Source organism: Prionailurus viverrinus, chromosome D3 (genome assembly GCF_022837055.1).
Source record: "Prionailurus viverrinus isolate Anna chromosome D3, UM_Priviv_1.0, whole genome shotgun sequence".
NCBI classification, from domain to species: Eukaryota; Metazoa; Chordata; class Mammalia; order Carnivora; family Felidae; genus Prionailurus; species Prionailurus viverrinus.
Window position 1 is genome coordinate 95072996 of NC_062572.1, and position 14196 is coordinate 95087191.

General features: G+C 45.2%; 1 protein-coding gene across 4 annotated transcripts in view; it reads left to right on the forward strand.

Moving 5' to 3' along the window:
• Window positions 1-14196, forward strand: part of ATP9B (ATPase phospholipid transporting 9B (putative)) — a 248910-nt gene that overhangs the window by 87397 nt on the left and 147317 nt on the right. For all 4 annotated transcript variants that reach the window (XM_047828023.1, XM_047828022.1, XM_047828019.1 and 1 more), the window contains exon 8: window positions 2467-2561. In XM_047828023.1, coding sequence (XP_047683979.1) covers window positions 2467-2561 — 95 coding nt within the window. The remainder of the gene's footprint in view (window positions 1-2466; window positions 2562-14196) is intronic.

Below are 14196 nucleotides of genomic sequence, written 5' to 3' on the forward strand. Positions count from 1 at the left end.
TTCATAGGTGTTCGCATCTGTGTCTTGTATTACATATGAGATGTTTTCAGTAATTATTTCTCCAGATAGTCTCTTGGTCCCTTTCTCTGTTCTTCTTCTGGGACTCCCACTGTGTGTGTGCTGGGCTGAGTGGTGGGTCCCACAGGTCTCTCAGTCTCTGTTCATGGTTTTCCAGCTCATTTTCTTTCTGTCCCTCGTTTTGGGCCATTTCTATTGCCCTGTCTTCAGGTTCACCGATTCTTTCTTTTGCCTGTTCAAGTCTGCCTTGGACTCTACCCAGGGAATTTTTCACTGACATTATTATATGTGTTGAATTTTCAGCTGTTGAATTTTTTTTTCTTTTTCTCTTTATGTTTTCTCTCTTTTTATTGATTCCATCTTGTTCATAATTATTTTCTTGACTTTGAGCATCTTTTAGACTAGTCCTTGTCTAGTAGATCTGACGTCGGGTCTTCTTCGGGGACAGTATCTGTTGTTTGGCAGCCCCCCCCCCCCCCCTTTAAATTGGCCATACTCTGCTGTTACTTTGTGTGCCTTGGGATTTTTGTTGAACACTGGACATTTTGATCTTCATCATGTGGTAATTCTGAAAATCAGATGTCTCCCCCACTCCAACAATGGATCAGCCTGAGACTCTGTAATGAGCGGAACGGTATTGGAGGTCACCCGGCACACACACGCATGCACACACGCACACACATGTGTGCCTAACTGGTCGTCTCGTGAAGATGGCAGGCGGCCAACTCATTGTCTTGAAATGCGGATAAATTGCAACAAGGAATCGATACTTTCTCACAGGAACTGTGTCACCAGGTGACAAGACCGAATCCAAAGAGCGGATGCCTCTCTTTCTACATTTTATTCTAGCTCTTTATTCTGAGAAGGAAGGAAAGACTTCTGTTTTCTTCGACCTGTAGTGCAGGCGTGGGTACGGGCATTGAGCACAAAGGGCCTCTTGGCATCAAAGCAGAGCAGAGCCTGGACACGGTGCCTCTGGATGGAAGTCGGGCAACAGTTCTGATGGTCCCTGGAGTGTGAGCTGGGCTCTGGGTGCAGGAGCTGGGGTTACGGGACCCCCAGGTGGAGGGGAGATGGTTGGCCTGGATCATGCGTGTTCGGTCAGTGAGATGCAAACGGGGCCTTTCAGTAGACAATTTAGAGGGAGAGCAGGGAGGGCCTGTAGATGAAATGTGACTTGGAAGACGTGCCCAGAATGGACAAGGCTCGGCTGTAGTGTCTTGAGGGGGACTTGGGGGGTAGACTCTCAAAGCAAGAAGTGCGAGTGACGGTAGCGTTACGAGGAGGGAGGGCTGTGTGGGACGGGGCACGTGCAGGGTCTTCTCGGGAGGTTGCAGTTGTCTACCAGGTCCTTGTCGTGAGTCACCAAGGTACACGCATGCTGGTGTGGCTTTCTACAACCAGTGTATTTTGTAAGTGGGCTTTTGAAAAACCTGAAGTCACTGGAATTCATCTGGTAAGGAAACTGCTAATGTATCGTTTTATGTGCTTATTTTTAGGGGTTGCTTTTTAGAAGTTTGGTGTAATTTGCTTTTTTAATTATGTAAAACACATATGGTTTCAGAGCGAGCAGTGTAAAATGGGGGGCACTCGGGTGTGGCAGACGTCACCCCCACGTCCCCTCCCTGCCCCACCTGGCTTGTCAGGGGAAGGCGCTGTTCCACGCCCAGCATCTGCATCCCACTTTCTTCACCTGGCGATGTGCACCCAAGGGATCGTTACCAGTAAAAATGGAGGTCTTTCTCATTCTCTCTCATTCTCTCTCTCCCTCCCTTTCCTTTGTCCCCTCCCTCCGTGTCTGCCACCCGGGCCCTGTGTTTTCCTGCTGCTCGTGCTCCTCTGATTCACCGATTCCCAGCCTTTCATGACCATAAATAACGTTACAGGGCCATCTGGCACATCGGTCATTTTTTGTTTATCTGTCTTGGGATAGGTTCTGAGAAATGGTGTGAGAGTGGTCAAGAGTAAATCGAATTTTGTAATTTAATATTTTCTCGTGTTAAAATTTGAGAGGGTCGTATGACGATAGACCTTACCTGGGTTTTGACATTTTAGCTGTGCTTTTATTACTGAACCTGTTTTATGGTGGCACATCAGATAATTTATTAGCAACATTATGGCGCACGTTCTTGGGATATTTTTGTGTATTTGCATATTCTGTTATCATCAGAACATGAATTGAGGGTGGGAATGGTCAGTGCAGGTTTTCTAAAATAAAGCACTAATTAATACTACGCCTTAATAGGCAAGAACAGCACGTAGGAGGTAAGTGATCAGTTAATGACCTGGATCTTCTCTGCACACTCGTCTGTGAATCAAATAAATGAAGCCTTGTAAGGAGTTTTGTTGCCGCGAATCTCTAGAGGCATCATTTCTGTATCCCACTGTGCTGGAGAATTGTGCTCTTAAAGTACCTGTAACTCCGGAACTTTCTTCTTTCATTCCAAGGTTCGTGTTTTATTCGCACTGACCAGCTCGATGGTGAAACTGACTGGAAGCTGAAGGTGGCGGTGAGCTGCACGCAGAGGCTGCCGGCCTTGGGGGTGAGTGTCCTTGCGCTTCGGTGCCATTCACGTGTGCTCGCTGCCAGGCAGTAAACAGTTTCTGTGTACCAGCTAGCTTACTGAATGCCCTGACAGTTGTTCAAAATAATTTCATTATTACTAACGAAGGATTGTTGAAAATTACGCCAAAATTATTTCTGTGGTGTCTTAGCACATGCCCTGCTCGCTTTTCTCTCCTTTTCTCTCACTTTCCCTTTCCTTTTGGTCTTTTACTTTTAAACCCTCTCAGTTGGGTAATCGTTAAGATTGAGAACTTCTGGCCGGTTAAGTGAGTCCATTATTGCTAACTGGCTCCCTGGTGGTCTGGTTGCCATGGTTTTGGCAGACCTCGGAGCCCAGATGAAGTTCGCCTCCTTGTGGAGCCTGGTTCGTGTTGCGCTGCTCTTGTGATGGCGGAGAAGCTTCTTCCCTCGGGAGGAAGGGGCGTGTTGCGGTGTCTCTTGGCCCAGAGAGGAGGAGGAGAGCACCCTCAGCACCTCGCGTGGTCTCCGCCCAGTGCCCCTCTGTTCCCGGGATTAGGCAGGGCTGGGATTGGAGGAAACCGTGCCTCTGGATTTCAGCATTTTCAGCCAGGTCTCACAAGTGCTGAGGCTCTCCTAAGCCCGCACACATCTTTTTGTAACAAAACCACAGTTGAGGCCGCTTGGTGCTCGTGTGAGATGTAGCATATATCTGAATGAGAGGAGCTTCGTTCTTCTGACATGATTTTCTCATAACCGGCGTAGACTAAAGAAAACTTGCGATGGTCCAAGAAAGACCTTTGACTCACGCAATTGTCGGTCAACGGAAGGGGATTGGGTAGTATAGATTTGGTCACTTTCCTTAGATTGGTCGGGTCTGGATAGGAATAGTTGCTTGTACTGCATGCGGTTTCCGGTTACTGACCTTCCCCGTCCTGTGCACACTGGACCTTTTGGGAACTAAATGTGTGTGGCGTGTGTAAAACTTGGAAGTATTTGGTTCTTTAGGTATTTTCGGTTGCCTGTATGTTTGGTGCTCCCTAGGTTGAAATTCATTCTCTTACATGTTTTATCTGTGTCTTCCAAAACCTGTTGTCACGAATGGGCATTTGCTTATTTGTTCTGTCCATTCATTGTCACGTAATAATGCAGGTCATATAATATGTCTGTCATACTTAACCTCTCCTCCTGACTTTCCCTCTCTCTCTCTCTCTCTCTCTCTCTCTCTCTCTCTCTTTTTTTTTTTTTTGGCAGTCCTTTAACACAAACACACACACACACAACCATTCTTACCCCAAGGGTGACACAGGAGAGGGTGCGGGTTGCCAGGTTGGCGCTCCACATCTGGGTTTCCTGACTGCTGACTTGGAGAAGGATCCCTCTCATTTCATCAGCTAACATCGTGCGCCTCTGTCATGGGTGGGCCAAGTAGGCAGCCCCCAGTATGTGTATTTTTTAGATATATGAACGTGAAGACGAGGCCTGTAAGTAGCAAGTCTTCCTTTCTCAGAGAAGTTGTGAAAGGTAGAAGAGGGGTGTGGGTGAAGGAGTGCCTAGGCTTCCGCTCTAGTAGGTCGTAGGTCATAGGTCATCTCAGAAGAGCCGTGCCCATATTCCTGTAAACCAGAGTGTAATTACTGGTGACTGTGCTTCAAGACACTTAAATAGTGAAGAAAAAAATCTCAGTCTATTCTTAGAGAAAATTTGGACAGTTCATTGTTTTAATTTGTATGTCTTTGGATACTTATTCAGTTGGAAATTTGCACCACGTGTTCACTAGAAATTTGTCTTTATTTCGTTGTTGGCCCTTCTCTCCTGCCCATTTTTGTGTTGGTGTTTGCCAGTCAGAATTTTATACGCACTCATGTGCGTGTAGTATTGAATTGATGAAACCAGATGTATGCAAAGTGTGTCCTGTTTTTAATTCTTCCCTGTTTAGACACGGAAATATTCTTAGGTCTCTGGTATCATCTCAGTACATCTTGTGGTCTCCATCATTCCCCGGGTCAGAAGTTGTGTTGGAAAATTGTCGAGACTACTGTTCTGGATCAGTTTCTCAGTCAGTGCCAGGTGGCACACCACTCGGATGATTTGCTTCCAGTCTGTTAATTCTCAGTGTTCAGGGATGGTTTATTTAAATTCCGTAGGATACGGAGTGAGCTTTGCCCACTCCACAGGGGGCAGGCACAAATGGGAAGCTAGGAAGTCATTAAGTCACAAGTCAGGGATGTGTGGGAAAGTGTGCGTGCAGAACCCGCCAGCCTGCTTTTCGGTGGCTGTGCCATCAAACACCCCCACCGGCCGTGCATGATTGCTGCGGTTTCTCCACAGCCTTGCTAATATTTGGTGGGGTGATTTATTTTTCTTATTTTTTTACTTTAGTCGTTTCCGTAAGTGTGTCGTGACACCTCATTGTAGTTTGCATTTCCGTAACGGCTAGTAACGTGGAACATTGTTTTCATGTGCTCGTTTTCCATCGCCGTATCCTCTTTGGTGAAATGTCTGTGCGTGCCTTTTTAGTGACTTTTGTGTCATCCCCTAGAATGTTCTTTCCACCTGATGACGCCATGTGCAAAGAAGACACTATGGCTCTTTCATGCGAGTGTGCATGTACGGCCTTCTCTTTCTTTTCCTCGCAGTATCACACTGGCTGCGGTCGCTAATTGCATCGTTGCACGGAAGTGATGAAACCGGTCTTCTTTCCGTTCTTGGGGAACACGTAGCTTCTTAACAGCGTTTGTGATGGTAGTTGTAGGCTTTTTTAAGATTCCCCTTAGCGGGCTGTGGAAATTCTTTCTATTCCTAGAACGTCCTGAGACGTTTTATTATGAATGGGTATTGGATTTTTCAGAAGCTTTTCTGTCTGTTGACATGATCCTATGGTGTTTCTTTGTTACCTGTTAACACGATGATTGACATGGACTGGAAACATTTGTATTTTGTTTTGCTTTTGTTGTAATGCCTTTGGTCTGTTACCTAGGGGTGAGCTGGCCTCATAAGTTGAGTTGGGAAGTCTTTTTGCCTCCTGTATTTGTTGAAGTAGTTGGTGTAAGATTGGGGTCATTCGTTTTTACTATTGGACATATTCAGCCTTGAAACTATCTGAGCTACAAGTTTACTTGGTGGGGAGGTAATTATGAATTGAATTTCTAAAATAGATAGTAGAGTTAATCAGATTTATTATTCATTGGAAATTTATGTTTGTCGAAGAATTATCTGTTCCATATAAGTGGCCAAATTTAATGGTATAAAATTCATAATCTGTTACTATTTTTTATTTTTTAAATTTTAATTATTTTTAAAAATACAATTTATTGTCAAGTTGGCTTACGTACAACACTCAGTGCTCATCCCAACAAGTGTCCTCCTCAATGCCCATCACCCATTTTTCCCTTCTGTTATACTATTTTTTAGTGGTTGTAGGATCCCCCTTGCATCGTCAGTATTGGTAATTTATATCTTTTCTTCCTGGTCAGTCCGGTCTCATCAGAGGCTCGTCGATTTTAGTCATATTTCAAAGAACTTGCTTTTGGTGTCTTTGATCATCTTTATTGTTGGTTTTTTTTCTGTATTAACTTACTTCTTTCTGATATTTATTCCCTTCATTCTCACTTAGTTTGTGTGCAGTTTTTTATTCTTTGTTACCTTCTTAAAGTGGAAGTAAACTTGATTTTTACGTTGCTGTTTTCTGTTATAAGCCTTTAGCTGTAACACACCTAAGTGTTACTTAACCTGTATCACACAAATTTTACATACTATATTTTTATTATGTTTTTGTTAAATGTTTTCTAGGTCCTTTGGGATTTCTTCTCATCCTTTGTTGACTTGGAAACATTGTTTACTTACCTTGTAGTCGGGGATTTTCCTGATGTCCTTTGTAATTTAGTTGTTATTTAACCACGTTATGTTCGTCAAACGCGTTATGTTTTATCTCAGTCCTTTGGTACAAGTTGGGACTCGTGCCATGACCTGGCACGTGCTCTCTCCGGGTACAGACTGTGTTCTGCTGCCCTGTGGATATCCTGTAAGTGCTCATTGGGTCAAGGTGATGGAAACTGTTGTTTAAAGGTTGTATATTTTTACTTATTTTCTGCCATTTGTTCTCTTAATTAATGAAACAAGAATTTTAAGATACACTCTTTCTCCTTTGAATTCCATCAGTTGTCTGATGTACTCTGCAGCATCGCTGTTAGGTACGCACTCAGAATTATTTCATCTTGTTGGTGAATTGACCTTTTTTCATTATGTGTGATAGTATGCTGTGTTGTGACATCTGCTCTGTCTGATGTTAACATGGTGATTCTAGTGTTCTTTTGATTGGTGTTTGCATGGCATATCTTTTTCCATGCTTTTATGTTTATAGTGTCTATTTCTTTATATATGGAGTGGGTTTCTTATTCACATAACAGAAGTAGATACTGCTTTTTTACTTACTGACAGTTGTTGCATTCTTAATGCGTACATTTACCCTAATAATAATGGTTGAGGTAAAGGCAATTATCTTGCTGTTTATTTTCTACCTATCTCATCTCTATGTTCCTTTTTTGCATCTTTAGGTATTATTTTAGATTTTTGTTTACTTACTATTATTGACTTACCAGCTGTAAGAGTTGGTTCTATTTGTAGTGGTTATTCTGTGGTTTCCAGCATGTTCCTCACCCACCAGCGTCTCTCTCCACTGGTGTTATACCAGTGCATCTGTAATTTAAGAAACTTGCACAGTAGACTTCCACTTCCTTCCTCTTGTCTTTTGTGTTACCATGTCATGTGTTTTACTTCTGCGTGTCACAAACCACGCAATAAAATGGATGTATTTCTGCTTAAAGTAGTCAAGCATGTTAAGAAGGTATTAAAAAATAAAACCCATCTTTTCCACTTTCCTGCACATTCACCAGTTCCACAGCCCTCTTTCCTGTGTGTGGGTCCAACTTACCGTTCAGTGTCATTTTCCTGCAACTCAAAAACCTTTTCAGTACGTCATGGAGAAGTCTGCTTGATTAACTGTGAGAATTTTTGCTTGAAAAACGTTTTTATTTTACCTTCATTTTTGGGAGACGTTTTTCAAGTTTTTGTTTGACAGTTTTTCTGGTCTCTGCTGTCATCTCGGAGCTGTCTCTGCTCTGCCTCGTGGCATATGTCGTTCTGAAACACTCTGCCACCCTTCTGTCTCCTCTTTGTCTTTTCTTCCTCAGGGCGTTCTTTCAGGAATTCATGAGTGATGTGCCTGATTGGTCTTGCTTCGGGTATGTTGTTTGTGGTTTTTTTCCCCCCAATTTCAAAAACTTTTACTCTTTATTTTTCATGCCTTTCTGCCCAGCCCCTCTATCTGGGGCCTGAACGACCCGTGTGGGAGACCAGTCGTTATTCCCACAGTCCATTGGCACTCTCCTGCTCTTTTCTGTGCCTCGGTTTTGATAGTTTCTGTTGCTCTGTCTTCAGATTCACTAATCTTATCTTCTGCAGTATCGAGTCTTCTGTTAAGGCTGTCCAGCGAATTATTTATTCCAAATATTCTGTTTTTAATATCTGGAAGTTCCAGGTGGTTCTCTTCTTTTTGTTATCAAGTAGCTTTTTTTCCGTCTCTCCCGATGTGTTTATAGTTTCATTTAAATCACTCAGCAGTTTCTAATACTTATCCTTTATCCATTGTCTCTGTTGTTTCCTGGTATGTTTCTAGTTTTCATTTTTACTCCTTGTTACAGGTCACAATTTCCTGCCTCTTTGCATGTCTGATAATTTTGTAATGGATGCTGGATATAATAAATGTCATATTTTTTTCTTTTTTCAAAACCATTGATTTTATTTTCTTAGTTTAGCAGCCTATGAATAAACTTGATCTTTTCAAAGCTTGTTAAACTTTCCCGGGGTGGGCCTCGAATCCCCTTTATTGCGATGCTGGTGCAATCCTACTACAAAGGCCTGGTCTTTCTGGGACAACCGTGAAAATTCTTGGTTGTTCACAGATGCCTCTGAGTGGCTGGCTGGTCAGACTTGGTCTCTCCCCCAGTCTGTGTCATCTCTGGGGCTGGTTCTGGCTAGGGCTCTCTGGGTGCGCTCTGCCTGGCCAGAGCTCCCTCCCCCCAGCCAGGCGAGCAGTGGCACCAGCGGTGCACTCGTGAGCTCAGCGCAGGGGCCTCTGGTCCTTTCCACCTCGTCTCCTTCTCGGGGTTTTACAAATGCTAACTGCCCTGCCCCCCTGAGCTCCGGTCTCTGTCCCTAAATTTAAGAAGACTACCTTTGTGGGCTTGGCTTCCCCTTCACTTTGTGGGGGTGGAAAAATCCACTTATGCAGGAAGCTAGCCACCCAGGGGTGCTTCCGGAAGCATTGCGTCCCATGTCTGAAAAACGGCTGTTTCTCATATTTTGTTCATTTCCCCGATGTTTTTGGTGGGAGGGCAAGTCTCATACCAGTTACAGCAGCATAGCTTATAGAAGTCCTTGATTAATTTTTAATGAGAGATATAAATGCCTTGTGGACTAACTGATCTATGTGACATCAGATTATAGTCAGGGGCCCCTGGGCGGCTCAGTAGGTTAAGCATCCAGCTTCAGCTCAGGTCATGATCTCATGGTTCGTGAGTTTGAGCCCCACGTTGGGCTCTGTGCTGACAGCTCGGAGCCCGGAGCCTGCTTCGAATTCTGTGTCTCCCTCTCCCTCTCTGCCCCTGACCCACTTGTGCTGTCTCTTTCTCTCAAAAATAAATGAACCTAAAAAATTTTGTTTACAAACAATTCAAATTATAATTAAAAGATGGGTCATCAAGCATAAAATTTTAAAACACCAAATTAATGGGTCTTTGTTTTTGGTGGATTTCCTCATTGTAGGGACAGACATGCTAGGAGGACGGGCCCTGGAGCGCACGTGCATGGGGCCACCCTCCTGCCTCACGGCTTCCAGGCCAACCAGCCCTTTCTCTTAGCACTCGTTGCGGAAAAGAAGTGGAGATTAATTTTTGCTGCTTATGACAGTAATGCCATTGAAAATAATATATAAACCACAAAAAGGATGGAAAACTCCCATAACTTTACTCGTGAACATTGGCTGCCGTTCACATTTGGGTGAAAGTTACTCCCGACAGCGCCCCTTCTGCCCCTTCTCCTCACCACGCCCTTGGGTGGTTGGATAGCTCTGCACATACGTTCTTCTGTTAGGATATTTATTCCACGGTATGTTTTGTGTCTCCTTTTTATGTTAGAAAACGTGTGTCTCTGCAAGTGCTCATGGCTGCGCGGTGCTTGACACATTCTTTTTTTTTTTTTAATTTTTTTTTTTCAACGTTTATTTATTTTTGGGACAGAGAGAGACAGAGCATGAACGGGGGAGGGGCAGAGAGAGAGGGAGACACAGAATTGGAAACAGGCTCCAGGCTCTGAGCCATCAGCCCAGAGCCCGACGCGGGGCTCGAACTCCCGGACCGCGAGATCGTGACCTGGCTGAAGTCGGACGCTTAACCGACTGCGCCACCCAGGCGCCCCATACACATTCTAACTTCAGTGACCAGCCTGGTGTTTATTGGTGAATACGAAAGTTAACACTTGGACGTTTTATAAACAGTGTTAGAAATCAAAAGACAGACATATCTGAAGGATTTTGGTTCTTTTGCCAAGACGTCCCCGAAGACGGCAGCAGCGTGTGCATTTCCCGTGTATCAGTCCGTCGGTTGACCTGTCTTCTCCCATCTGATGACTGAAAATGGCATTTTGTTCAAATTTACGTTTATCTTTTATAAGTTTGTGCTGTGCTATCTGCCTCTTTTTCTGTTGTATGTTTTTAGAGGTCTTTGTGTGCAGCTTGTGAAGCATTTGCATCAGTTTCCACTCTCAAGTCTCGTCCACGTTTTTCATTTATGGCTTCTTTTGTCCCTTTGAAAGTCTACTGTATCTGTAGAGTGGCCTGCTGGTAATGCAAAAGTGATTCTTTTCTTTCTTTTTTTTTTTTAAAGTGGTTCTTTTTTAAATTTTTTTTTTTTTTTTTTAACGTTTATTTATTTTTGGGACAGAGAGAGACAGAGCATGAACGGGGGAGGGGCAGAGAGAGAGGGAGACACAGAATCGGAAACAGGCTCCAGGCTCTGAGCCATCAGCCCAGAGCCTGATGCGGGGCTCAAACTCACGGACCGCGAGATCGTGACCTGGCTGAAGTCGGACGCTTAACCGACTGCGCCACCCAGGCGCCCCTAAAGTGGTTCTTTTTTAAAATGGCTACTTATCCAGCGGGCTTTGGTGCTGGTCACCACACGTGACATGGCCGCGGTGCTGATCGTGACATGGCCGCGGTGCTGGTCATCATGTGTGACATGGCCGCCATGCTGACTATCGCACGTGACACGGCCACAGTGCTGATCAGCACATGTGACACAGCCGCGGTGCTGGTCATCACACGTGACATGGCCACGGTGCTCGTTATCGCATGTGACACGGCTGTTGTGCTCGTTATCACACGAGACATGGCCGCCACGGCTGCCATTCCGATTATCGCACGTGACACGGCCGTGGTCATCACTCTTGTTACAGTGACAGTCTTATTGCAGCGGCGAATGTGTCCAGTCGGCATGTTGTATACCTTGACTTTGGACGATGTTATATGTTCGTTATGTTTCAATAAAAACAGTTTTTAAAAATAAAATGGTTACTGAGGCACCTGATGGCTCAGTCGGTTAAGCGTCCGACTTTGGCTCAGGTCACGATCTCGCGGTCCGTGAGTTCGAGCCCCGCGTCGGGCTCTGTGCTGACGGCTCGGAGCCTGGAGCTGCTTCCGATTCTGTGTCTCCCTTTCTCTCTGCCCCTCCCCTGCTCACGCTCTGTCTCTGTCTGTCTCTCAAAAATGAAGAAACGTGAAAAAAAAAAATAAATTGGTTACTGCCTTCGGTTTTATGCTTTGAATGTTTCTACTCCATGATTCTATTTTCAGTTTAAAAACGATTCCTGCTTTACACATCAAATCTCCTATCCTTCTAGCATTTATTTTGAGTCAAGCTGTGAGTGGGAAATCAGACTTAGGGAAACAACTTGTTGACCAACGGCAGCAGTGCCATGTACTGAATAGCTCGCTATTTTTGCAGACACGTAAAATTGCCCTCACTCCGTCTCCGAGCTTTTCATCCCCGCGTCAGCATAGCAGCGCGCCCGTCGCTCCCTACCTTGGCCAGGTGCGTTGTTGCCAACGTCGCCTTCCAGTCTGCCTCTCGAGTTCTCGCTTTACAGTGTCTTTTGCCACGTAAACGTTTTAAGCTTCCCATGGTAAATCCGGAAACACGTTTTCCCCTATGCTCGTGGAGGCTCGGTTGTGATCAGAAGGCTGTCTTGCCGACTCGGTGCCTGTGAGCGGGTAGCGATGCTTGTCGTCGGCACTGGCGGTGTCATACCTGTTCAGGCGTTCCCTGCACGTAGCCTCACAGAGAAGGGAGTTGGATCCCATCCCGAAATCTGCGTGGCTGCGGGCTTGTTGTTAGAGGGAGTGTCAGACACGTTGCTTGGTGTCATGCGCTGTGAAAAGGCCCGGTCGTGCTGGGCCGGGGCCCGGAAATTCACCCTGCGGTCTCCTCCTCTCTCCGCTTTTTCCCAGGCTCGCTCAGACTCGCCTGTTTTCTGTCTGCTTTGCTGTGCTTTTCTTCAATGTGGCAAAAGACAGCTGGGCCGTCACCTTATTACTTAGGACGTCTAGCTTACGCTTCTCATACTGTTTGCTAAAATGGATTCGTTTCTGTCACGAGACGTTCTTGCGGCTTGTTGACTTTCTGATGCGATTCGAGCCGATTGCTTGGCGGGTGCCACTATTTCTCCGTCGCATGTTCGTCTTGTTTTGTAGCGCGCGTCCTCCGTAAACTCTCCAGGGTTAAGCGGGGGAGAAGCAGACCGCGAACACCAACCGACCGGGAGGGATTTCTGTGTGCTGCCTGGCCCACGGGGGGGCGCCACCCCGAGTCTTGCCCGCTGAGTCTCCTTCGCAAGAATTCTCGAGTCACCCGCGTGGACGGTTGGGAACGCCTGCGCTAAATGCTCATTTGTAGCGGCCTTAATTTTGCTAAGAGAGGTAGAGAGAAAAGTGTGAAGTTAAAACCTGTATTAGACAGAACGTGCCCGAAAGCAAAGCCAAACGTAAGGCAAACAAACGAGGGTACCTGGGGTACTGGCGTTAACGCAGAAGTCTAGGAAAGCGGGTGAGCCGTGACGGAGGCCAGGGGCCGAATCGCCAGCCCTGCAGAGGGTGTGATGGGGCGATGGCACGGGCGTGTATGCGGTTAAAGGGCACACGGGTGCACGCGTGCACTCGGGAAAGTGAGCTTCCCCAGGTTCAACAGACTGTCACGAGAATTTGCCGGGCAGGTGAGGAGGGGCTCTCCTTCTGCGCCGTTGGCAGTTCTGTGTGTAAGTCGTGTGTCGGGAGAGGAGTTAAAATCCTATTGTGTCCTCGTCTGTACCTTTGCCTGTCCCGTGTGCCATGGTCCACAGGAGGTGACATTTTGTTACGCTCAAGATCACAAGGATGTGCTCCTCATTTTTATCAGTGACACACGTGTATACATTTCAAGGGCAGTTACAGAGTTGTAGCATGCGGTTCAGATAATGCTAATTTTAAAATTTTATGGTTGATGCACTTTGATAGAGAGTGTGATTAAGCATTTAAGTAAAGTAACGGTGTAGTAAGATGAAAGCATTTGAAGTTCTGTTATGACCGTAAAACCAAAAAGCAGTATATCCTAGAATAAAGGAAAGCTTAACCGAATTTCTGGTGTATAAATCAGTTTAAATTTGTAGCTTCATATAATTTGGCATATTTGTATAGATTTTTTTTTTCATAGGGAAAAAGCTCTAGTTTCATTATGGATTCAGGCAAGACGATTTGGTTTTTCCATTAATAGCTTCCCCATTAATACGCTTCCCCTGACTGCCACTCACTTTGACTTTTCTGTGTCTGACGTGATGGATTTGGGGTATGCGATGTCATCACGGTTTGTGACACCGTCAGTTGAGCATCCTGACACTAAGAAGAAGTGACCCTGCGAACCTTAGAGCTTTTCTTGCAGAACTGAGGACACCGCCAAGAGTAACCTGTCCGGTTCTGTCGTATCCCCTGGTCACCTGATGTGATCAGACAATTATGGTTTGAACAGGCCGTTTCGCCCTGGACGTGCTGCCGACCCTGCATAGGCAGGGTCTCTTCTCGCGGCCGCACAGGCGTCTAGAAGGCGTGCTTCAGGCACCCATACGCATTCGGGAAACATGTTTCTGGCTTTTGCGATCAGGCGGATTTATTAACAACAACGAGGTCACAATAAATCATGACTTGCTGATTTATTCCAAAAGATCTATGTAGCAGTAAACAACACCATTTACATTTAATTAGTTTTATTGAACGAAAGGCAATTTTATTTGTAATGAACCACATGTTATGATTAAGGATGTATTTTAATGACCTTTAAGTAATGCGAACAAATGTTGCCCTTGACCTAATAGCAGAGGCTTTCCTACATTATTGAAAACTTCAGAATGATTTTTAAATTATCGCGAAAAGCTTCGAATGACATTCTCATTATTGTGCCATTATTCAGTCATTTGATGTCTAATATACTAGATGAAAGGCATTCCTCTGAATGTTCATGTGCACGTAGAAGTGAGGATTGTTGCTGGGGTTGCTCTCGATCTCCATGTAT